Here is a 26,706-nt window from a genome sequence, read left to right as displayed (position 1 = left end):
GTAAAAACCCAAAGCCATAACCTAATTCAGTACATGAAACTGCGGGCTAGCTGACAATGTCAAGAAAATTATGAGCACGCTTCAATGGGGCAGAAGTCTGTGGATTGTGACTCTGGGTGGTCAAATAGCCAATAACTATGACAAGAAGCTTCCATGTGGAGAATCACCAGTGGTTCGTTTCAGCTAGTCCTTTTTTCTGTTGTTGAATTTTACCCCTTTTTCTCCCCAATTTCATGGTATCCAATTGTTGTAGTAGCTACTATCTTGTCTCATCGCTACAACTCCTGTACGGGCTTGGGAGAGATGAAGGCTGAAAGTCATCCTCCGATACACAACCCAGCCAGCCATACTGCTTCTTAACACAGCACACATCCAACCCGGAAGCCAGCCGCACCAATGTGTCGGAGGCTACACTGTGCACTGTGCACCTGGCAACCTGGGTTAGCACGCACTGCACCCAGCCCGCCACAGGAGTCACTGGTGCGCAATGAGATAAGGACATCCCTAACGACCATGCCTTCCCTAACCCGGACAACGCTAGGCCAATTGTGCGTCGCCCCACGGACCTCCCGGTCACGGCCGGTTACGACAGAGCCTGGGCGCGAACCCAGGGACTCTGATGGCACAGCTGGCACTGAGCGCCCTTAACCACTGCGCCACCCGGGAGGCCTTCAGCTAGTTCTTGATACCATGGTCTTGTTTTGAGGAGTTTGAACTGATGTCACATCTGTGCTAATATGCCAAAAATAAGCTTGCTAGCTAACCAACAACTGTAACAATGTATTTGAGACAAGTGCACATTTATTTATGTTTTCAATAAACATTGGAGACGAAACAAATTTTACATGTTGTCAACAATCTATGCCAACCCAGTCTGTTTTGCCCCATAGTTTCACACGTGTCGGTTTTGTTGCTAAACAACCAACCTGTCTATTGAGGTTACAAAACAGTTTAAAGAGCAAAAAATGACATTTCACATCACATTCAAAAAGAGAAGCAAAGCAAGAGGCAAAATGTTATACCAATTTCTTTTAGACTTTATTATTCCATTTAAATGTATACATCTCAAGTGGACAATTTACATAAAACCCATACGCTCCATTGTCTACCATTGGATGTACTCAGCCATGGTGGGAGCAGCGCGGAAGACACCATTTAAGCTTCAAGGGGGGTTGGGGAGGGAAGTAAGAGGTGGATGGTTTCTGTCAGGCGCCGAACACAGCCAGTATCATTCAGCCCAGTGCTTGTTGTGCAGAAGGGAATGCTGGGAAACGTGGAGGATCCTGTGCAGTGGACCTGGAGAGAGTGAACAAGAGAAAGTGTGCAGAATTAGTTTCAGTCATATTGGCTTAACATCTGCCTCCCTGGCTAGAGTGTATAGACTGGCTGGCACACCATTGGGTTGTTTACACCATAAGCCAGATCCTGCAGGCTATTCAATTCACATTCCATGAGTGAGCCCCAATAGTCAGCTAAGCATTTCCTTTGGCATTACAGAGAGTCCATTACTGGACAAAGAAAGGTTGGCTTTAGTAGTTAGGAGCCAAATCAAGACACATCGCCCCTGCATTTGAACTTACATTTCCTGTGAGTCTAGCTCCTGCTCTCCTCACGACGCCTCCGCTACACTCTTCAGACAGGCTGCAAATGCCTCCATCAGATCGTTACAGTCACCCCCCTCCTTCACACTGTAGAGAGAACACAAACAAATGGTTAGGACCTCTGAGGGAGGGACCTTGGATCCTCTCCTCTCCCACAATTTGACAGCTATGGAGCGAATAGCGATCTCTGAAGCATTTAGATAGGTTAGCCATCGAGCTCAGCACCAAATGATCCTGGTCAACTCAACTAAAGATGTTTTGGTGTCAAGCTGTCAGCCTGGAAGTGTCCAAGCCTACCCTATCCTAGTATGAGCTTTTCTAAACAATGTTGGCATTCTTCAGATTGAACCAAGTCAGACTGGTCCTACAGACAGACACTGCCCTCACTAAAAGGAGTGAACTGGTTACATAGGTAGAGATTGTTGGCATACTGGTCACTAGAGAGGACAGGGAAGGGTGTTGAGGGAGATTATTTCAGGAACTCTGCACCAAACAGCAGGCAGACACTGACACAACGCATTAGTGTGATACGGCGAAAGGGAGCGAGGGAAGAGAGGAAGGTGGGGAGAGAGGGATGGGGATAAACCCATCTGTGATGGAAGGTGGGCATCAGGGAGAGCGAGTGATTGCGTGACAATTCAAAACAGATGACGAAAAGGCTGGGTAGGAGGGTGTTGGTCAGAGACGGCAGGAGGGGATGGATTGACTGACATGACTGTCTGCAACCCCACACTACCTCACCATTCTCCCATTGGTTCCATGCCCCGTCCTCCCTCCGTCCCCCTGTCGCTGGGCTGATCTCTATGATGTAACTCACAGCTGGTCTCTGCAGATTAAAAAGGTTTATGCAGCCGATTGCTACGGGTTTGAAGAAGGGTAGTGTGTGTCGATTGAGTCACTGAACGCATAAGAGTGTAAGGGTGTGTGGTAAAAAGAGGCATGGGAAGGGTGATAGTGCAGTGACGTGGAGGCAGCAGAGATGACCCAACAGCAGCACAGAGGACCTGGCCCTGAGGCTGTGTGGCCATGATAATCCATCCACCATAAACATCCCCTGCTTTTACCACTGAGAGAAAGTGCTTAGAGACATATGACTGGACCAAACCTACAATGAGAAGCAGGAGAGATAAACCCAAAACAGGCAGCCATTTTAATAATCAAATGACATTGAACTGTAATGGAGGGAGGGAAGGGAAAGAGGGATGGATAGAAACACATTCATTCTGCCACTATAAGAGTGACACTGGGTCTGGGTTCCCTACAACTGTAGCCTGGGGCCTCGTTAACCAACCAAACCAATTAAGCTTTGTTATGTAATGCTGCCTGAACAGAACCTAACTCCCCTGTCTCTCCATCTTCAGCTCCCCACAAACAAATGGGGAATCCTTTGTGAATGAACCAAGGGGGAACTTGGGGGTTTGAATATACTGTACATAAAAAAATATTAGTTTCAAGTTAACATCTTGGGATTGAGTGATCAACATGCAAGAGTGATCTGCTGCAGAGTGTTACCTCTGGATGTCAGAGGTAGCAGGGGCAGTGAACTGGTGACATCACCATGATAGCTGTCACACAACATGAGGGGGTTGGGGGGCATCAGTCACGTTATGGCACCGCCACCATGTTGGCATGGCAATGGGCACCGACCACTTTAGGGTGCATCACAGAGCAAGTTAAAGAGGGTTGGGTGGCAAGGGCTGGGTTTGTATGGGAGTAGGATGACCGATTGGGTGGTTGGACTGATGGAAACACTGCCTTTACAATCAGGAAATTAAGATGTGAATTATTTAGGGCTGTCGGCTGGCCACTAGTTGTGCACAGGTCAGTGGTTTGTTTAACCGCAATTGCTAATAACCCACCCGTAACCGCCCGACTATATGTGATAAAGTGAGCATTTGTTTTTGCTCCATTTAGATATGTTTCTGCTTATAATTTACAACATTTGGTAGGCTATTTGTTAGTCAACTTGTCTGTATTTAGATACATGCAGCTTCTCTTCTGTCATTATACGTTGCCCTAGAAGACTAAATAAATCCTTGCTCACCAGAATAAATCAATAGAATGAATGCTTCAATCTTGTTGACATTGGTAAAGTTCTGTCATCTCTGCATCTTTTGCAAAGCAAAGACATTTAGGGACTGGGAAGTACATGCCATAACCACAGTTTGATCGGTTTTAAGGAAATATACTAAACCAAAATATAAACGCAACATGCAACAATTTCAAAGATTATACATAACTACAGTTCATATGAGGAAATAAGTCAATTGAAATTCATTAGGCCCTCATCTATGGATTTCACATGACTGGGAATACAGATATGCATCTGTTGGTTACAGATACCTAATTTTTAAAAATGGGCCTCAAAACGGGCCTCAGGATCTCATTGCGGTATATTTGTGCATTCAAATTGCCAATTGATAAAATGCAAATTGTGTTAGTTGTCTGCAGCTTATGCCTGCCCATACCATAACCCCACCGCCACCATGGGGCACTCTGTTCACAATGTTGACATCAGAAAACCCCTCGCCCACACAACGCCATACACATGGTCTGCAATTGTGGGGCCGGTTGGATGTACTTCCAAATTCACAAAAACGTCATTTTTGAGGGGGATTATGGTAGACATTGGTGGACATTTCTGCAGTCAGCATACCAATTGCACGCTCCCTCAAAACTTGAGACATCTTTCGCATTGTGTTGTGTGACAAAACTGCACATTTTATAGTGGCCTTTTATTGTCCCCAGCGCATGGTGCACCTGCACCTGATCATACTGTTTAAATCAACTTGGGACCAACACCAACACCAACACCAACAATTTACATGTTGCGTTTGTATTTTTGTTCAGTGTAGAAAGCTGTGACAACAACCCAACATGATAGTTTGTGATAAGATTTCAGTTCGGCTTGGATGCATATTTTATGTGTTTGAAATACTGAATCAGCTTTTATGAAACTAATAAATACAGCAATACAGTAATCTAACACATTCTCTCAAGATGCTAAAATAAATAAATCATATTTCTCCACTCCTGTACCTGAGTCAAAATTTTTACTACATTTTACTGCAAGAAATGCTTAATTCTGTAGGAGTTAATATTAAGGCTGTGAGAGGTTATAGTCCAGATTTCAGTTTCCATTTAACCCATCTGAACAGTAGGCTTCAGTTCCCTTGACATGCCATAGGCCTATTTGAAGTCCCCATCTTATGACTGTCAAATTTGTATAGCGCCTCACAATCAAACAGCATCCGCTTTTACCACTTCACCAAATCTTTCCCTTCTTAGTGCCTTAAAAAGGAACTCCTGCTCAATTCTGAGTATCAATCAAGTTTGCAAAACTCAGACTAAAAAAAGTATTGGTTTGGAGTATTAAATATAATATGGTCAACAGTATAATCTGAATTGAGCTTCAATAGTGAGTGCAAACTGTGTATAGAAAGTGTATAACTAGGCTGTCCTAATGGAAAATAAGGGATGCTTAGAAAAGCGCACCAAAGAGGGGGGAACCATCCAGACCAGTATACTAAAGAAAAGAGAGCCAATATCATCTAGCTTGTGAACAGCTTTGAAGTTGGTTACCGGGCCTGTCTGAGTAGGAAACTAAGAGCGACCTAAAGTCACCACACTGGAGAGTTCAATGGCATTGGGACGCCTGCGAGTGAACAACTATAGAGGGAACTAAGGGCAGGCCTACAATGATAGGGATATCATTCTAGGACGAATACAAACATTGTCTGACTCTCAAATGGCACCCTTATTCCCTATATTGTGTGCTCACTGGGCTCTGGTCAAAATAAGTTCACTAAATAGGGAATAGGGTGTAGTTGGTTTCCAGTTGGAGCCCTGTTGTAGCTAAGGGCTCTTGAATTGCAGTAACACTGCATTCCATCCAAGTAAACCACATTTTCAGTCAAGCAGAGCAAGCACACACATGTCTACATACAAGCCAGGGGCCAGGGTCTGTGTGGAAGGCTAGGGTGTTGGCTTACAAGTTACACACAGTTAGACTGCCAAAGTTACTACAGAACCAAATTTCAAAGTACACAGCAGGACCCACACAGGTAGTAGACATCTGTAACATGGTTAATATTAATATTTAAAGCAGCCGTTAGGTATCCAAGTCATACATTGACATGTATAATCTATACGTCACAATGTCCTGACTAGGAGATACGCAACGCACTGCAGGCACATACAAAGCACACACAAATACCTTGTCACAGGTTCAAATGTCAGTCAACGCAGGTTCTAGAATAATTAGGCCGTGTCCACAAGCTCAAAGTACTTTCCAGAGGAGTTGTTTGGCCCATTACCAAACTGACCCCTAGACCCTAAGGCATGTGTACTTGTGGATATCCGAGGATAAGACAGGTGTAATTAACAACATGAAATTTGTTTGCGTTTACTAACCCATGTATTTCTAGGTGACATGTCAGGGCAGGCCAAGCCAGCCAAGATGTCTGCAGTCAGCTGTGCATTGTGTGAGGCCGTTTAAAAATGTATACTTTTTCAGGTTCCACGTTAAGTCGAAAACATTATCATGAACTAAAGCCATGGGACAGGACATGGTATCCTGGACCAACCCATGCATGACTATTTAGGATTCAAGAGTGGAGCTATAAATACATCGTCCTGGTATACATTACTCAGTCAGCCCTCTGGTACAGCTAGCTACGCTGCCTTCAGCAGGTCCACTGCCGTCACGTGGACCATGTTACAGGATACAGTATCATTTGGGCCCATCAATGACAAACCCCAAGGACCATGAGGTTAACAGTAGAACCCTGGCCTGAGGGTTAGCGGTACAATCCTTGACTGTAGGGTTAACAAAGTGTCCTGAAAGGTTTCACCCCAACAGCACAGGGCCCTTGACCAAACTTCAAAGTAGATGTTATTTACTGTGGCGTAGACCAAAGAGCTGTACATAGTACAAATTCATTGTGCTTGACCCAAGTGTTGAGAAAGCCTTCATCTAGTTTCTAATGCAACATTGACAAATTATACAAGTATAAATACTGAGGTAAAGGGCACTTGATGCAACGTGAACTATAAGAGGCCTACCATGAGTATCAATACTACAGTCCATTCATAAAAAGGTGGCATACAACAATTCGATGACATTCAATTCACCATGGCTCAAGACCGCTATAGGCACCCTGAAAATGTTACTAAAACAAAACTTTACAACCAGCAGCCAACCTAGCCCATCCCTAGCCTGCCCTGCAACCTGCAACCTGCAACCTACCACCCCCTAAACCCTGCATCCTTATCTCATCCCTCACACCCATTGGTCTGGACTTATCTGGCCTATACAGGCTGGGACACTCCAGGCCCTAGCCTAGCCTAGCCTAGCTCCAAACCCTGCAACAACACATCAAAATACAACACCAAGGGTCAAAATGCATCTAGGTTTTGGTGAAATGTCAATGAAGATTGACAGAGTTGAAAACCGCTGAGGGCTAGAGTAGACGAACCGGGCTTTGACATTGCATCGAACCAGGCTTTGACATTGCACTGTCATTGAGCCCTCACACATGCCATCATGTTTCCTGTTTCTACGCATTTCTAGAGATAAAACCCACAACAATCTCACTCTGCACTAATCTTGCAGAGGGAGGACAGAGGAGGGGGGAAAGGTGCACACAGATTTGGACAATGAAGCAGTGAGTTAGCGACTTAGCGCTGGCTAACGCTCACACATCAAGGCCAGAAAAGCTGAGCGGGGACAGGGGTGGGGGGGGGGGGCAGCGAGTAGGAGAGGACATGATGTAGGCAAATTCCCTGCCTTCAATCAGGCGTGTGTGAGAGACTGCTGTGCTTTGACCCAAAGACCCCCCATTACACTACAATAGTAACCCTCCAAGGCAGTTTAAATTTTGATTTTTTTCTATCATCATTCACTGCACTTCTCAACTGTTCCACCATTTTATCATGGCGCAACACAAGGATTTCAAACAACATCAACTCATCATGCACCGCTTATAGCCTTCCTCCAAGCGACGGGGGGGAGGGTAGTTGCTTCAATTAAAACACAACTCAACACTGAAATCCACTTGGAGACACTGCGAATTTCTAAGTGAAAAGCACTAGAAGCACTGCGGATTTGCCATGTCCATCCAATGAGTTGGAAGCCATGGATGGGCATCCTGGAGACGTTGGTCCCGTTGGCAATGGCGGACAAAAACAGAGAAAACCACATCCGTCCGTACAGACACTCACCATTTGTCCAGGTCTGCCTTGATGCTTGCACATGTGGCAGGGACAGGGGCCTCAGTAGGAACGGCGGTCTCGGAGTCCGACATGTCTGTAGAGTTGCTGTGTGTGTCAGTGTCTCCTCTGTACGCCTATGGGTTGCGTGTGCCAGAGAGAGTGGAAGAGAGTGAGAAGAGAGCAGAGGAGCGTGTTAGTGGGAGGGGCAAGTGAACACACATGAGGGGAGGGAGGAGAGAAAATGTGACAGTACAGAACACATGTGAAAATAAGGGTCAGCTCAGTGACCCAGACAAAGTTCAATGGGAAAATAAATCAAGTGGAAAGATGTTGAAGTAGAGTGGAGAAGACTAAAAATGACACTTCAAATACCATTGAAAAGCCAGATGGATACCCTTAGTGTTCATGTAGGTCTACAACTCTTTCACCACTGAATGTCGCAAACCATACCAATAACCATCTATACAAGCAACTATGCAAAACTAACATTCTTTTTACATGCACTTCGCTACAGATGCGCTACAGATGTGCACGTTTCGGGACCCGTGCGCACACATGAAGATGGAGAACTGAGCGCTGCAGAAGGAGAAAAAGAAGTCAATCCATCAAAGCAAAAGGATCCCCGCATGACCTATGGACGAGTGCCACCTACTGGCCTGTTCAATAAATGTTTTTCTTTTTAATGCGTTAAAAAAATAGCCTTAAATAATGACGGATAACACCTGCATCAGTTGGAAAGCAAAGCACGAGTCCTACAACTAGCCTATAGTTAAACTTAAAGCAATTGTTACAAAACAGGTATATTTGAACTACTATACAGTAGGCCATACAGGTGTTAAACACCAGAAGCGTGTTTAGACTATGGAACATAATGGGAGTGTTTGATTGGTAAGGTGAAAGCAACCTACCGTGGACGAAAGTCGAGTGAAGTCGGGGGAGGTGCATCCGAAAGTCAGACACCAATGTGGTTTTCGAACAGCAAGGCTCAGATCAACATGCCAGTTTTGACGTTGTTTATAAAAGTTTTTCTTAAAAATGTCAAAATAAACATGGCTCCAACACGCATATCACATACTCACAAACTAAACTCATATGCGTGTTCATTGTACAATCAATGACAGAGAGAGAGAGAGCCTAAAATATCACATTCATTTGTATATAGGCTATCAACTGTATAGCCTACATGAAGTTGGTTCCTGCTTCAGTCATGTCTTTGGTCACATTTGCGTTGGTCAAACTAACATCCTAGTGATTGGTTGAAAATAGAGCATCCCACAATGCTGTCGATGGCTGCAGGATGAAGATGGTGAAGAGCAACTGCAAAAACATGCAGTCAAATCTTCATAACCTTTGATCACATGATTTCTGTATTTTATTCAGTCCACATGTATGATTTATTCTATAAATGTCTAGAATACTTTTACAACCTTTGTTTTGAGGAGAAATTCCAGTTTGGTCTTAATAGAAATATATAACATTTATTATTATTATATTATAAAATGCAATTTAAAGCAATATAAATGAATAACGTTTTCACTGATTATGACAGAATCATCAAACGAGCTATGATTTATTTTATTAAATGTCTAGTATACTTTTACAACTGCTTTGGGTGAACATTCCAGTTTTGATTTGATAGAAATACAAAAAATCTCAAATATTGCATTTAAAAACTAATTCAGTGATTTTCTCAGAAAAAAAGTGAAAATATGCATTTATTTGCAATAACTTTGCATTTCAAGTGCAATTTGTTCTATATGAAGTTAGACAATGTTTACATAAAGTTGTACAATTTTTATGATATTCAATTGTATGCCAAATTAATGTTTTCATTTTTAAAGTAGTTACAAGGCACAACAGTCATTTATTTATACGTTTCTAATTTAACAGCTAAGATGCACCTTCCAATCATTTTCGATTTTGGCTTTGTTGAAGTCCTTCTTTGTCATCCCCAGAATGCTCTGTGTGCCAGAGATGGTATGGCACACAGAGCATTCTATCTTCATGATTAAAAACATAAAACAAGGTTATGTTTATTTACATGTAAATTACAGTTCTGGAATACCCAGATTATGTTGCATCCTTTTGCAATTAAGAACATTTTCAAATTGAATTGGGATTGTTGTTCAATTGCTAAATTGAAGCACACATAACTGTGGTGTTAATCATCATTGAGTATTCAGGCAACATAAATCATGTTGTAATAAAGGCATACGTTTGCAAAACACGTATGCATTGATAAAAAAGGTATCACACATCAATGTTGTAATATCAAACATTACAATAATGTCAGTCTTTGAAATCCAAAGTGAATTGCTGTCATAGTATGTATCTAGTATCTCTCATAGTAGAACAATAAAATAGAGAAATTATTTTAGAACATTAGATCAATAACTAGGATTTCCGAAGGGCCGGAATTATTCCGGAAATTTAAGTTAAGTTAAAGTTAAGCCTGGGAAATTTTGTTAAGTTAAAGTTAAATTTGGGAAATGTTGCTTAAATTAATTTTTGAAAAGTTAGCTTATAACAGTGAACCTTTTTTTGTGGGATACACATAAGGCAATTCTAGGTCTTGGTGAATATTCTGGTTAAACTATCCCCAATTCAATGGAATTGCAATCCTCTGCATGCACAGTACATTCTTCCATCACAATTACAGTTGATTCTCAAGATCTTGCACACTAATGAGATGCTATAGGGCCCACACTACTACACTGTTTGAGCCAAGGACTAGATGCTTTCTGGTAAGTTTTGATTACAATACTGGGTGGGGTGAATATATTTTATATGACATACATTATTTTTTTGTTAACATTTACATTTAAGTCATTTAGCAGACGCTCTTATCCAGAGTTAACTAGTAAATAGTAGCCTAGAGCAAAGTGTGTTTAAATCATTTCTAACTTTTTAATCTAACAGCTTAACTATTTATCTGTACATGGAATTGTATTTGGTATTTTTACAACAAAAAAAATCTAATCTTTACAGGAAAATTCCACAGGCACTATCTGATGTGTGGAGACATTTCACTGCAGCTAATGTAGAAAGAAAAGCTGTGTACATTTGCAAATACTGTGCCAAATCATATGTGAAGAATGCAACAAAGATGCAGAATCATCTGGCCAAGTGCATAAAGTTCCCTCAGCGCTCACAACAAGCAACCTCTGATAAAAGTCCACCTACTTCTATTCGAGGTGAAAATGATGAATCAGACACCTTATCGATAGCAACAGCTCATGGTCCTCCTGGAATCATTTTTTTTACTCAACGGAGGAACGTAGTCAGAGAAATGCTGATGAATGTCTTGCTCGAGCTGTGTATGCAAATAGTTCACCTCTGATGCTCACAGGCAATGTGTATTGGAAGAGATTTCTGAATGTTTTTCACCCAGCATAGACCCCTCCAACCAGACATGCTTTATCTACTCATTTGTTGGATGCAGAGTTCAACAGAGTTCAAGTGAAGGCCAAGCAGACTGTATTGCAATCATCTCCGATGGGTGGTCGAATGTTTGTGGGCAAGGAATAATTAAGTACATCATCTCCACCCCTCGACCAGTATTCTACAAGAGCACAGACATCAGGGACAGACACACCGGTCTCTACATTGCAGATGAGCTGAAGGCAGTCATCAATGACTTTGGACCATAGAAGGTATTTGCACTGGTGACGGACAATGCTGTGAACATGAAGACTGCTTGGTCAAAAGTGGAGGAGTCCTACCCTCACATCACACCCATTGGCTGTGCTGCTCATGCATTGAATCTGCTTCTCAAGGACATCATGACACTGAAAACAATGGATACACTCAACAAAAGAGCCAAGTAAATGGTTAGGTATGTGAAGGGTCATCAAGGGTCATCATCTCTGCACCAGACAGAATGCTCTTGCCAACATACTTGGTGTCCAACATGTATGCTGCGGCATGTATGGGCTTCAGGCAGAAGTCTTCAAGCTTTTTGATGTATTTCAGAACTGCAGTTTCCTCTGATTGGAGCAACAGTGAAGTGGGCAGGGCAGAAATCAACCTCACCAAGCAAAGTGAGAAGAATAAGAGCACCACATTGAAGCTGCCCAGCAACACCCGTTGTGGTGGTGTCATCAGGTTTGACAGCCTCCTGGAGGGAAAGGAGTCTCTCCAAGAAATGGCCATATCAGTCTGCCAATAAGGCAGACTTATTTTCCACCATAACTTGCAAATAAATTCATAAAAATCCTACAATGTGATTTTCTGGATTTTTTTTTTCATTTAGTCTGTCATAGTTGAAGTGTACCTATGATGAAAAGTACAGGCCTCTCTCATCTTTTTAAGTGGGAGAACTTGCAAAATTGGGGGCTGACTAAATAATTGTTTGCCCCAATGTATGTTGAAAACGTTTTTGGGAGATGCGATGGATCATTGGGGATCATTCAGTATTCCCTTTCTTTTGTTGTTCAGTGAAATCATCCCATGTGAACACTCAACTAATTTAATTAAAGTTCATTTTTTAACAACAAATGGTTTTCTTTCTATTGGATGGATTTAATCATTTGCAATTTGTCTACCTATGATAAGGTAAAAGGTTTATGTTTCTCTCTCCATATGATATGGTAAATATATCCAATGCTAAATAACATCCACATTTAATTGGTATTAATTCCCATATATTCCTGTTAATTCCCACGGAAAGTTTCCACCTCTGAATATTCCCCAAAATGTTCAACCCTAGCAATAACACGAGGATAACCTTGATAAAAAAAGTTTCAAGACAAAGTTTCATATTTCTAAATGTCTTAAAGTATGAAACTACATGTGTTTTCATAGCGTACTGTTACTGTTACGAATTTTCTTTGAAAGACAGGGTCCTGAAAAAGGGACATTTCTTTTTTTGATTAAACCTCCCAAAATGTATTTTCCAGTATCAGTATTTGCATTCTCCAGGCTTTTTTCCTGAGGTTCAACTGTTCAACACTTACAGCCAAATGTTTAATACAATATAATATAGAACACAAACTGGAAAGTCTATAGATGCAGTGGTCACTTTCTTAGGTACAACCCCCTTTGCATCTGGAACACCGTGAATTCAAACCAGTTGATGAAACTGGGAAAGGAGATAGACTGTTCAAATGTTTAAGTCCAGTTGTAGTTCATTACAGTCAGTACCAGCTGAGTGTTGGAATAACAGTTTTGGAACTTTTCTGAGTTACAAAAGACCATCACAGTGTATGTAGGAGCAATTTATTTTTGTGAATAGGATGGTGAACCTAATAAAGTGGCAACTGAGTGTAGATATCACAAACAACTCCTTTTGAGCAGTGTCTGTCTGTTATACGTGGGTATCAATGGGTATAATGGTAAATCTGATCCCCCAAGGTCCTCATAGGCTCACTTGGATACATAGAGTTGGAGGTAAAGAAAAAAATGAAACTAGGACATAAAAACACTGGCAGAATGCTTTCATCCACATCCATTCACATAAAATACGTATTTTAAAGTATAAATACCCTTTAAAGACCATTGTCTTTCTGGATGTTTTAAAAGGTTTGCAACTTGTTCTTTCTGCAAGGAATGTGAACTGAAAGGGATTGTTTTTTACTGGTATAATGGGTATAATGTGTGGTAGTTGTACACCTCCCTGCTGAATTATGTATAGCTGATTTGGGCCAGGTGATATTTTTTTTCATTACCTTTTGTGAAAAACCACTTTTTCACATAGGCTTTGTGCTAGCAGTTTAAGAGAGAAAGAGAGAAAATAGCATAGGGACAGCCTGGTTGAAGTCATAGTTTTTAATGGTTAGTGCCAGTAGATTGCAGAGGGGTTCACATACAGTTCAGAGGCAAATCATAATGTATACATTTAGCCCAAAAACCAGACATGTACCGCTTACTTTTTATATTAGTGCTTTTTTGTTATCTACCCTCTGGTATCTTTCAATACCCATGCTAATATATATATATATATACAGTATATACATACACTATCGTTCATACGCTTGGGGTCACATAGAAATGTCTTTGTTTTTTAAAGAAAAGCACATTTTTGTCCATTAAAATAACATCAAATTGATCCGAAATACAGTGTAGACATTGTTAATGTTGTAAATGACAATAGTAGCTGGACACGGCCCTGGTGCACAACTGAGCAAGAGGACAAGTCCATTAGAGTGTCTAGTTTGAGAAACAGATGCCTCACAAGTCCACAACTGGCAGCTTCATTTAAATAGTACCCGCAAACATCAGTCTCAAGGTCAACAGTGAAGAGGCGACTCCGGGATGCTGGCCTTCTAGGCAGAGTTCCTCTGTCCAGTGTCTGTGTTCTTTGGCCCATCTTAATATTTTATTTTTATTGGCCAGTCTCAGATTCAGCTTTTTCTTTGCAACTCGCCTCTTCACTGTTGACGTTGAGACTGGTGTTTTGCTTTAAATGTCATTTTATAGATTTTATGTATTTATATCAAATCAAAACTGGAATTTGTCCTCAAAACAAGCTTGTAAAAGTATGCTATACATTTATAGAATAAATCATATCTAGTTTGATGATTCTGTGAGAAACGGTGAATTAGTTATTGATTGTTACATTTTTAAATAGCTTTTGGTGAATGTCTGTTGAATGTCAATGTGTGCATATAAAACCAACTTACCTCAGTGGACATACAACGGTCATACAAGTCAGTACCTTCAAAGGCTACCTGCAGAAGTCAGTGCCATTGTTATTCAACTAACGTTCAGTAACCTTGTTTTTTTTATAGTACAGTAAAGTAACCAAGACATTATCTCCCCAACCATAAACGATTACGAACACTTATTTAATACTACTCGAGCCTGGTCAAGGTTGCGCAATAAATCCAGATGAGTAGCCTATATCAAAGTATACTACACGTGGGGGGGCGACGGAAATTCCATTCGTGTTCAAACTCGGTAGTAAACTTTGTTTAATAAAACTGTGGCTCGAAGGCAAATAATTCAAACGCACTACTTAAATGTTACACTAAGGAGGAAATACAGCTAGAAAGACCATTTTTACATGGCATGTGCGTGCACATTCTGCTAAGCCAAAACCACAATCGTTTTAACAATACACAGGCTAATTGCATTGGCTCCATGTAGACTACTATTCAATTCGAAACGCACATTTAATACATTTACTGTCAAGCATTGGCATTTTGCCAGCTGTCATTGCGACTGGTCACATCAAACAAAAGACTAATCACAGGAATGTGGCCTATGAATAAATGAATAGGCCCATGTGCAGCACAGGTAACTTCTTTTGCAACAGTCCATTTAACAGCAATTTAAAAAATGAATATAGTCAGAAATGCGAAACATTCGCGACTCAAAAAATAGGAATGCCAAATAAATCTTTAGGGCCTACTTGTGCATATTTCAGTAAAGCAGCTCAAAACCCAAACATTTCCCAACCTTATTACAAGGGGTCTATGACTCGAGTCTGGTAAACATAGTATTTTGGACATGGCCTACAGCCATAGGCCTACTACTATAACATGTTCCATACTTTAAAAAAAAGCATGGACATTTAAGTCCAAACTCCCAATAAGTGATGTTGCATACATGCAAAAAAAGTGGGATACTGAAGAGAAAACCTAACAACCTAACAACCTGTGTGAGATAGCCTGTGTTCTTATACCATCTTTGCCAATGTCCCCTTCACCCAACCCCCTTCCCTCTGTCTCCCCTAGAGAAGCATCAAATGTCCATTAATAGATCCTATAGATTCATATTCATGAGGAAAAACACCACGAGAGGCTTAACTCTAGTTCTAATTAAATTACCATTAAATGCCACCCAATTACATTGTCCTGCAGTGGGACTGTATTTCAACGGAATGAACTGGGACTTCAGTTCAATGCATAACTGGAACACAAATGTACAAAAAGCATTAGGCTTACACTACACATAGTAGCAGTACACGTGCCTGACTCTCTTGACATGAGCCTTACATGTACATAGCCTATGTTTGAATCAATATACAAAAACTTGGTAGAGTTAGCACATGGCTGTTAAAGTGTATGCCCAGGGCATCTGTTCTTTTGCATCAGGCTATAGCTATTCTATCTCATGTTTCCCTATAATAAACTTCATCTGTACATCAAAAGCCTTCTGCATGCCTCAATGAGCAACATAGCAAGAGCATGATATAGGCCAGAGACAAAGATATCATTGTCGCACACAATAAAATTATCCATTGTGCTAAAACTGATCCCAGAACAGCTTTTTCCAAATATAAAATATTAAATCCAAGTGAGTGTGTAGAGGAATCACTATGCTGAGGCCTCCAAAAACATTCAAAGGTTTCCTAAAATTCTAGTGAATGTGATGGACAGAGGGGGTGTAATGCGTTTGAGTCTGTCCGTCCGTCCGTCCGTGTGTGTGTCCGTGTGTGTGTGTGTGTGTGTCCGTCCGTCCGTGTGTGTGTGTGTGTGTCCGTGTGTGTGTGTGTGTGTGTGTGTCCGTGTGTGTGTGTGTATGTCCGTGTGTGTGTCCGTGTGTGTGTGTGTGTGTGTCCGTGTGTGTGTATGTCTGTGTGTATGTCCGTGTGTGTGTGTGTGTGTGTGTGTGTGTGTGTGTGTGTGTGTGTGTGTGTGTGTGTGTGTGTGTGTGTGTGTGTGTGTGTGTGTGTGTGTGTGTGTGTGTGTGTGTGTCCGTGTGTATGTCCGTGTGTGTGTCCGTGTGTGTCCGTGTGTGTGTGTGTGTGTGTGTGTGTGTGTGTGTGTGTGTGTGTGTGTGTGTGTGTGTGTGTGTGTGTGTGTGTGTGTGTGTGTGTGTGTGTGTGTGTGTGTGTGTGTGTGTGTGTGTGTGTGTGTGTGTGTGTGTGTGTGTGTGTGTGTGTGTGTGTGTGTGTGTGTGTGTGTGTGTGTGTGTGTGTGTGTGTGTGTGTGTGTGTGTGTGTGTGTGTGTGTGTAGTCGCTCTGGATAAGAGCGTCTGCTAAATGACTTAAATGTAAATGTAAATGTGTGTGTAGTACACTACGTGTGGAGTGCCATAGAGGCACTGGGGAGGTAGTGGAATTTCCTTTACACAAACTTAGTAGAACCAACCTCTTTCACTGGAGAGAGAGAGAGTGAAAGAGGTTGGTTCTACTAAGTTTGTGTAAAGGAAATTCCACTACCTCCCCCAGCGCCTCTATGGCACTCCATACGTAGTGTACCACACACACACACACACACACACACACACACACACATATTTTTTTTCATTACCTTTTGTGAAAAACCACTTTTTCACATAGGCTTTGTGCTAGCAGTTTAAGAGAGAAAGAGAGAAAATAGCATAGGGACAGCCTGGTTGAAGTCATAGTTTTTAATGGTTAGTGCCAGTAGATTGCAGAGGGGTTCACATACAGTTCAGAGGCAAATCATAATGTATACATTTAGCCCAAAAACCAGACATGTACCGCTTACTTTTTATATTAGTGCTTTTTTGTTATCTACCCTCTGGTATCTTTCAATACCCATGCTAATATATATATACAGTATATACATACACTATCATTCATACGCTTGGGGTCACATAGAAATGTCTTTGTTTTTTAAAGAAAAGCACATTTTTGTCCATTAAAATAACATCAAATTGATCCGAAATACAGTGTAGACATTGTTAATGTTGTAAATGACAATAGTAGCTGGACACGGCCCTGGTGCACAACTGAGCAAGAGGACAAGTCCATTAGAGTGTCTAGTTTGAGAAACAGATGCCTCACAAGTCCACAACTGGCAGCTTCATTTAAATAGTACCCGCAAACATCAGTCTCAAGGTCAACAGTGAAGAGGCGACTCCGGGATGCTGGCCTTCTAGGCAGAGTTCCTCTGTCCAGTGTCTGTGTTCTTTGGCCCATCTTAATATTTTATTTTTATTGGCCAGTCTCAGATTCAGCTTTTTCTTTGCAACTCGCCTCTTCACTGTTGACGTTGAGACTGGTGTTTTGCTTTAAATGTCATTTTATAGATTTTATGTATTTATATCAAATCAAAACTGGAATTTGTCCTCAAAACAAGCTTGTAAAAGTATGCTATACATTTATAGAATAAATCATATCTAGTTTGATGATTCTGTGAGAAACGGTGAATTAGTTATTGATTGTTACATTTTTAAATAGCTTTTGGTGAATGTCTGTTGAATGTCAATGTGTGCATATAAAACCAACTTACCTCAGTGGACATACAACGGTCATACAAGTCAGTACCTTCAAAGGCTACCTGCAGAAGTCAGTGCCATTGTTATTCAACTAACGTTCAGTAACCTGTTTTTTTTTATAGTACAGTAAAGTAACCAAGACATTATCTCCCCAACCATAAACGATTACGAACACTTATTTAATACTACTCGAGCCTGGTCAAGGTTGCGCAATAAATCCAGATGAGTAGCCTATATCAAAGTATACTACACGTGGGGGGGCGACGGAAATTCCATTCGTGTTCAAACTCGGTAGTAAACTTTGTTTAATAAAACTGTGGCTCGAAGGCAAATAATTCAAACGCACTACTTAAATGTTACACTAAGGAGGAAATACAGCTAGAAAGACCATTTTTACATGGCATGTGCGTGCACATTCTGCTAAGCCAAAACCACAATCGTTTTAACAATACACAGGCTAATTGCATTGGCTCCATGTAGACTACTATTCAATTCGAAACGCACATTTAATACATTTACTGTCAAGCATTGGCATTTTGCCAGCTGTCATTGCGACTGGTCACATCAAACAAAAGACTAATCACAGGAATGTGGCCTATGAATAAATGAATAGGCCCATGTGCAGCACAGGTAACTTCTTTTGCAACAGTCCATTTAACAGCAATTTAAAAAATGAATATAGTCAGAAATGCGAAACATTCGCGACTCAAAAAATAGGAATGCCAAATAAATCTTTAGGGCCTACTTGTGCATATTTCAGTAAAGCAGCTCAAAACCCAAACATTTCCCAACCTTATTACAAGGGGTCTATGACTCGAGTCTGGTAAACATAGTATTTTGGACATGGCCTACAGCCATAGGCCTACTACTATAACATGTTCCATACTTTAAAAAAAGCATGGACATTTAAGTCCAAACTCCCAATAAGTGATGTTGCATACATGCAAAAAAAGTGGGATACTGAAGAGAAAACCTAACAACCTAACAACCTGTGTGAGATAGCCTGTGTTCTTATACCATCTTTGCCAATGTCCCCTTCACCCAACCCCTTCCCTCTGTCTCCCCTAGAGAAGCATCAAATGTCCATTAATAGATCCTATAGATTCATATTCATGAGGAAAAACACCACGAGAGGCTTAACTCTAGTTCTAATTAAATTACCATTAAATGCCACCCAATTACATTGTCCTGCAGTGGGACTGTATTTCAACGGAATGAACTGGGACTTCAGTTCAATGCATAACTGGAACACAAATGTACAAAAAGCATTAGGCTTACACTACACATAGTAGCAGTACACGTGCCTGACTCTCTTGACATGAGCCTTACATGTACATAGCCTATGTTTGAATCAATATACAAAAACTTGGTAGAGTTAGCACATGGCTGTTAAAGTGTATGCCCAGGGCATCTGTTCTTTTGCATCAGGCTATAGCTATTCTATCTCATGTTTCCCTATAATAAACTTCATCTGTACATCAAAAGCCTTCTGCATGCCTCAATGAGCAACATAGCAAGAGCATGATATAGGCCAGAGACAAAGATATCATTGTCGCACACAATAAAATTATCCATTGTGCTAAAACTGATCCCAGAACAGCTTTTTCCAAATATAAAATATTAAATCCAAGTGAGTGTGTAGAGGAATCACTATGCTGAGGCCTCCAAAAACATTCAAAGGTTTCCTAAAATTCTAGTGAATGTGATGGACAGAGGGGGTGTAATGCGTTTGAGTCTGTCCGTCCGTCCGTCCGTGTGTGTGTCCGTGTGTGTGTGTGTGTGTGTCCGTCCGTCCGTGTGTGTGTGTGTGTGTCCGTGTGTGTGTGTGTGTGTGTGTGTGTGTCCGTGTGTGTGTGTGTATGTCCGTGTGTGTGTCCGTGTGTGTGTGTGTGTGTGTCCGTGTGTGTGTATGTCCGTGTGTGTGTGTGTGTGTGTGTGTGTGTGTGTGTGTGTGTGTGTGTGTGTGTGTGTGTGTGTGTGTGTGTGTGTGTGTGTGTGTGTGTGTGTGTGTGTGTGTGTGTGTGTGTGTGTGTGTGTGTGTGTCCGTGTGTGTGTCCGTGTGTGTGTCCGTGTGTGTGTGTGTGTGTGTGTGTGTGTGTGTGTGTGTGTGTGTGTGTGTGTGTGTGTGTGTGTGTGTGTGTGTGTGTGTGTGTGTGTGTGTGTGTGTGTGTGTGTGTGTGTGTGTGTGTGTGTGTGTGTGTGTGTGTGTGTGTGTGTGTAAGTCGCTCTGGATAAGAGCGTCTGCTAAATGACTTAAATGTAAATGTAAATGTGTGTGTAGTACACTACGTGTGGAGTGCCATAGAGGCACTGGGGGAGGTAGTGGAATTTCCTTTACACAAACTTAGTAGAACCAACCTCTTTCACTGGAGAGAGAGAGAGAGTGAAAGAGGTTGGTTCTACTAAGTTTGTGTAAAGGAAATTCCACTACCTCCCCCAGCGCCTCTATGGCACTCCATACGTAGTGTACCACACACACACACACACACACACACACACACACACACACACACACACACACACACACACACACACACACACACACACACACACACACACACACACACACACACACACACACACACACACACACACACACACACACACACACACGCGGACACCCCTTTTAGAAAGAGTGGGAAAGAGCAGAGGAGGGAGATGTTTACATTGCTTTGGCCCTGCTTTGGCAATGTAAACATACGTTTCCCTTGCCAATAAAGCCCATAAATGTAAATTAAATTGATAGAGGCTCTGCCAACCATTTTAGGTAAGAGAGAGTTGGGGGATATGAGTGAATAGCAAATCTTTGAGAAAGAAAAGGAGGGAGAGAGAATATGTGCAGAAGATCTAGGTGCTGCTGTAGGCGCTCCTTGGTTGGGGACAGAAGCACAAGATCATCAGCAAACAACAGACATTTGACTTCAGATTCTAGTAGGGTGAAGCCGGGTGCTGTTCTAGTGCCCTCGCCAATTTGTTGATATATATGTTGAAGAGGGTGGGGCTTAAACTGTATCCATGTCTCACCCAACGGCCCTGTGGAAATAAATATATGTGTTTTTTGCCAATTTTAACCACACACTTGTTGTTTGTGTACATGGATTTAAAAATGTTGTATGTTTTTCCATCAATTTGTATAGCAGACCCTAATGCCAAATTGAGTCAAATGCTTTTTTGAAATCAACAAAGCATGAGAAGACTTTGCCTTTGTTTTGGTCTGTTTCTTTGTCAATTAGGTTGTGCAGGATGAATATGAATCTGTTGTACGGTAATTTTGTAAAAAGCCAATTTGACATTTGCTCAGTACATTGTTTCACTGAAAACCTAAACAGGGAAATGTTAATGATAATGCAGAGGATTTTCCCAAGGTTGCTGTTGACGCATATCCCACGGTAGTTATATCCCACCTTTGTGGATTGGGTTGATCAGTCCTTGGTTCCAAATATTGGGAAAGATGCCAGAGCTAATGATGATGTTAAAGAGTTTAATTGGAATTTTTGGTCGGTATAATTGTATCATTTCATTTTGGATACCATCGACACCACAAGCCTTTTTGGGTTGGAGGGTTTGTATTTTGTCCTGTAGTTCATTCAATGTACTTGGAGAATCCAGTGGCTTCTGGTAGTCTTTAATAGTTGATTCTAAGATTTGCATTTTATCATGTATATGTTTTTGCTGTCTGTTCTTTGTTATAGGGCCAAAAAGATTGGAGAAGTGGTTTATCCATACATCATTTTGGATAGATAACTCTTCATGTTGTTGTTTGTTTAGTGTTTTCCAATTTTCCCAAAAGTGTTAGAGTCTATGGATTATTTTATTACATTGAGCTGATTTCTGACTTCCTGTTCCTTCTTTGTCCGTAGTGTATTTCAGTATTGTTTTAGTGATTCACCATAGTGAAGGCGTAGGCTCAGGTTTTCTGGGTCTCTATGTCTTTGGTTGGATAGGTTTCTCAGTTTCTTTCTTAGGTTTTTACATTCTTCATCAAACCATTTGTCATTGTTGTTAATTTTATTAGGTGTTCGGCTTGAATTTGTTTTACTTGATAGGGAAGCTGAGAGGTTTGGTTTTCTACTCCCAAGTTATTACAGTGAAACATTTTGTCCAGGAATTTGTCTAAAAGAGACTGAATATTTTGTTGCCTCATTGTTCTTTCTCTCTCTACCCCCCACTCTCTCTCTCTCTTTGTTGTCTCTTCACTCCCTCTTCTCCTTTTGTCTTGTCATATTTGTGGTTTCATCACTGATTTGCAAAAGATCAGGCAGGCCAACTATTCCTCAGACTCCTACAGTGATCACATCTACTGTACCTGAGTCTAACATCCATAGCCACACGCCTGGCCAGAACCCACATCCCCATTCCTCTACTGCAAATCACATCAAGCCAGCACAGCACAAATACAGCCACTACAATTCTTGTTTTAGTAACAGTAAGCAGTGGAACATTTGGAGAGAAAAAGACAAGAGAGATTGAAAGAGAGAGAGAGGGAGAGATTTGGAGGTTTTGTATTTTGTGTTACAGCAGTTGGTAAGGAAAGGTTTGTTAAGAATGATAGAAAGAGAAAGATAGAGAAAGTAACATTTGGGAGTAGTTTTGTGTTCAAGTAGGGGTTGGTAAAGAAATGGTTGGTAAGGAGAGAGAGCCAGTGGGAGTTGCTAGACTCCAGTGGCACCTCTAAAGAGGCACCTCATCGCTACAAGACCATGGTGCTTGCCTACGGAGCTGTGAGGGGAACGGCACCTCAGTACCTCCAGGCTCTGATCAGGCCCTACACCCAAACAAGGGCACTGCGTTCATCCACCTCTGGCCTGCTCGCCTCCCTACCACTGAGGAAGTACAGTTCCCGCTCAGCCCAGTCAAAACTGTTCGCTGCTCTGGCCCCCCAATGGTGGAACAAACTCCCTCACGACGCCAGGACAGCGGAGTCAATCACCACCTTCCGGAGACACCTGAAACCCCACCTCTTTAAGGAATACCTAGGATAGGATAAGTAATCCTTCTCAACCCCCCCCCTTTAAGATTTAGATGCACTATTGTAAAGTGACTGTTCCACTGGATGTCTTAAGGTGAATGCACCAATTTGTAAGTCGCTCTGGATAAGAGCGTCTGCTAAATGACTTAAATGTAAATGTAAAGGGAAGGAACTTACATTTAAAGTCAGAGGTATAGGTAATACGAGGGGGGAGAGGAGTGTTTCATGTGTGCGTGTGTGTGTCCAACATGTAAATGATACACTGAATAGTCTACACTCCGCGCACACACCATATAGACACCTACGTGCGCGCACACACACACACACACACACACACACACACACACACACACACACACACACACACACACACACACACACACACACACACACACACACACACACACACACACACACACACACACACACACACACACACACACACACACTGCTACAGATTCATAAGGAGCAAACCTCTGGCTTGCCGGCTTTCTAGGAGTTCTTATTTATTCCCCAATAAAGGCAGTGCTATGGTTACCCAGGGAGACCAGAGACCATTTCTTGAGGATACAGGAGTCCTTAGGTGAATTGTAGGCCTAGTATCAAACATTTAAATTCTAGGCTGGTTCGCTCTCTATCTGGAGAAAAGAGCAGTCTCTGTTGGCTCAACCAAGGTATAACAGTCCTGAATAACTCAAGCCCAATGCATGTGACCACATTCTGACTTCTTTTGACTTTTTTTTTCTGGGAAAGAGACAAAGAGAAATAGAATTTGTGCCAGTAGGTCAGATTCGAACTCACACAACACAGTATATGTGTGCGCTGAAGGCAGCAGCCCAAATCGATAGACCACCCCAGGCCACATGTAGATCATTTATGAAGATAATGTATTGATGTCAATGAGTGATTGGGATGAAGACCTCCAGTTATGATTCTGCACTGGGCGTAGAGCACTGATACACATAGATGGTGGTAGGTGGTGTATGGTTTCAGTTACAGTCCCAGCACATGATCCTTGGAAGTTGTGGGAAGTTTTTGGTTTCCCATGGGTTCTTGGAACCACCTCAGTCCATGCCATGTGGAAAGATGACTTGTGTGGAATACCAACTGGGTGGCAGTGTAGCCTACCTGAGGCTCATTGAAAGTGGTTTATTTTGTGTATTTTTTATTATTATTATTTTTTGTATTTTACCCTCTTTTTCTCCCCAATTTCGTGATATCCAATTACGATTCAATTACGATCTTGTCTCATTGCTGCAGCTCCCCAACAGGCTTGGGAGAGGCAAAGGTCAAGTCATCTGTCCTTCGAAACATGACCCACCAAACCACACTCCTTAACACCCACCCGCTTAACCCGGAAGCCAGCTGCACCAATGTGTCGGAGGAACACCGTTCAAAGTCAGCCTGCAGGCGCCCGGCCCACCACAAGAAGTCGCTAGAGCGCAATGAGCCAAGTAAAGCCGCCCCGGGCCAAACCCTCCCCTAACCCGGACGCCGCTTGGACAATTGTGCGCCGCCCTATAGGACTCCCGGTCACGACCAGTTGTGATACAGCTTGGGATCAAACCCGGGTCTGTAGTGACACCTCAAGCACTGCAATGCAGTGTTTAGAACGCTACGCCACTCAGGAACCCAATTGAAAGTGGATTAAGTGAGAGAGAATGGTACAGTGTAATAATGGTATGATAAGAAAGATGGTCATTTAGCAAATGCTGTGAACATTGGTCACAGTGGCCAAACTAAAGGGAAGAAGGAGCTAACAACACTATCAAATAAACATCTAACAACAGGAAAAAGACAAGACATGGTGTTCGCTCAATTCTGGGAATAACACATGACAGAGAGGCTGTACAGAATTTTTGACATTAACGATTAGTAACTAAACTTCCATAGTGTACTGTAGATCCCACCTTGTAGGACAAATAAATTATTTAATTTAAAAATCATATTAATGGAATCTAATTGCCCTTCCACTACCCCCCAGCCCCTCTCTCTTTTTTTCCGACAGCTTTTGTCCACCTCACTATCTCACCTTAAAAAATACCATGGGTATTGATGAGTACATACCTAAGGGACAGACACCCCAAATGTTTCTCATTAGTGATCAGGAGAAAACTAGTTCTGAACAATACGCACAGTCACCAGACTTATGCATTCACAAATTAAAAAGACAAAGGCACTATATAAGGGGGACGAAAAGGAACGACAGCCAAAAAGCAGGAGAGGAAAGGACAAGAAGATAAGGAGAGAAGAGAAAAGAAAGAAAGATGGCTCGCCGATCCCAGGGTACCAAACTCCACTTAGCAGGTGAGATGAAACGTGTGTGTTTAGTCTGTGTGTGAGAGTTATTGATGGAGGCAAGTTGACTAAAGCCAAACCTCTCTCTCTCTCACCTCTAGTTCTGTGTCTAGTTGTATCCTGTCATGCCATTGGCCTTAGTGACCTAATGGAGAGAGCTTCCCAGCGATCAGACAAGCTTCACTCACTCAGCACTTCACTCAACAAGGACCTGGTCAGTAACAACCATCCCAGCTAGCACATTTGGTTGCTTGGAAGTTGTGGGAATGTCTGTTTTTGGTTTCACATTGGTTGTGGGAACGAAGCCATGCGTTTCCTGATTGGTAAAACTGAGTGTTTTTTAAACGTTCTGAGAACAGAAGTGAAAATGTTGCCTGTTCTAGGAATGTTTATCTTTAGTTTGCAGTGAGGTTCTAAGAATATTTTACTCTGGTTTATTGAAAGTTTTCCTGGGAGGTTTTATTAAAGCTCTAAGAATGGAAATTATATGTTATTTGGAGGTTTTTGAATAACTTCCTTAACTTTCACTGAATATTTCAATAACACTTTCAGATTATTTTGGGTAAACTTTTTTGAACTCTTAAGCACAGATGGGACACATGGAAATCCATTTCCTTTGGCATCCATCATGCAATTTTTTTTATTTATAGCATCAGTGCGGTTCAAACCTATAATCTTCAGTCCTCTATCCATGGAATTAGTCCACTGCGCCACTAGGATGGAGCTAATATATATTTTTTACACAGACAAAAGCTGTTAATTTTTGTATTTTCAAACAGAATCCATTTCTAAAGTAAACAAGCACTCATTAGTGCATGCGGCCAACCCACCTGAACATGATTTTAAATAGAACCCTGAGGAAACCTGTAGGAAACATTATGCTGAAGAACTGAAATAAACATTCTCTGAACTATTTGAGAATATTCTCAATGCCAAACCAGTTGAAGAATGATAGAACATTACAAAAAGTTTTATTAAATGTAACCATGTCGGAACTTTTAGGAGACTTTCTGTTCCATAAATGTGCTGAGAATGTTCCAAAGCAAAACAACTATCCTGTACCATTCCCAGAAAGTTGTAGGATGGTTAATAACCATAGGACAACCATGCATGTGTACGTTGGTCTGTGTGTGTATGTGTATCTGTGTGTATACCTGGTCTGTTTGTGTTCAAGATGCATGTATTGTTCGTTAAATTAATATGTTCAGAGTATTATGTGTATTATGAGTATGTTCAATTTGAGTTAACCTTATTATAACCGCTTTTGTGCTGTTCCACCTCTCTCTCTCTCAGGACTCTCACTTCCCACCAATGGGACGAGTGATGATGCCACGTCCATCTATGTGTCACACCTCCTCACTCCAGATACCCAAGGACAAGGAGCAAGCGCTTAGAGTATCGGTCAGTAAAGCTCTGTGCTCTCCTCACTCATCTCTATTAGTTATAATCTCTCCCCCTTCTCTCTTTTCCCAGTCTACCTGCGTGAGCACTTC

General features: G+C 41.6%; 1 protein-coding gene and 1 long non-coding RNA gene across 3 annotated transcripts in view; one reads left to right on the top strand and one right to left on the bottom strand.

The window, feature by feature from the left end:
- Window positions 1-1,014: 1,014 nt before the first annotated feature.
- On the bottom strand, window positions 1,015-8,883 carry LOC124037129. 2 transcript variants are annotated; one of them, XR_006839122.1, is made up of 4 exons: window positions 8,723-8,883; window positions 7,824-7,948; window positions 1,581-1,688; window positions 1,015-1,296 (listed from the first exon to the last, which is right to left on the bottom strand). It is a non-coding gene; the product is annotated as an uncharacterized LOC124037129 (long non-coding RNA). The 2 variants fall into 2 exon arrangements; XR_006839121.1 differs by lacking the exon at window positions 8,723-8,883 and having other exon boundaries at window positions 7,824-7,987.
- A 16,224-nt stretch (window positions 8,884-25,107) lies between these two features.
- Window positions 25,108-26,706, top strand: part of LOC124037128 (prolactin-2) — a 3,072-nt gene continuing 1,473 nt past the window's right edge. Inside the window, exons 1-3 of the mRNA XM_046351785.1 lie at window positions 25,108-25,222; window positions 25,315-25,427; window positions 26,507-26,614. Coding sequence (XP_046207741.1) covers window positions 25,183-25,222; window positions 25,315-25,427; window positions 26,507-26,614 — 261 coding nt within the window. The 5' untranslated portion in view covers window positions 25,108-25,182. The remainder of the gene's footprint in view (window positions 25,223-25,314; window positions 25,428-26,506; window positions 26,615-26,706) is intronic.

Source organism: Oncorhynchus gorbuscha, linkage group LG06 (genome assembly GCF_021184085.1).
Source record: "Oncorhynchus gorbuscha isolate QuinsamMale2020 ecotype Even-year linkage group LG06, OgorEven_v1.0, whole genome shotgun sequence".
Taxonomy (NCBI): domain Eukaryota; kingdom Metazoa; phylum Chordata; class Actinopteri; order Salmoniformes; family Salmonidae; genus Oncorhynchus; species Oncorhynchus gorbuscha.
This window is presented reverse-complemented; position numbering and strand designations above follow the sequence as displayed.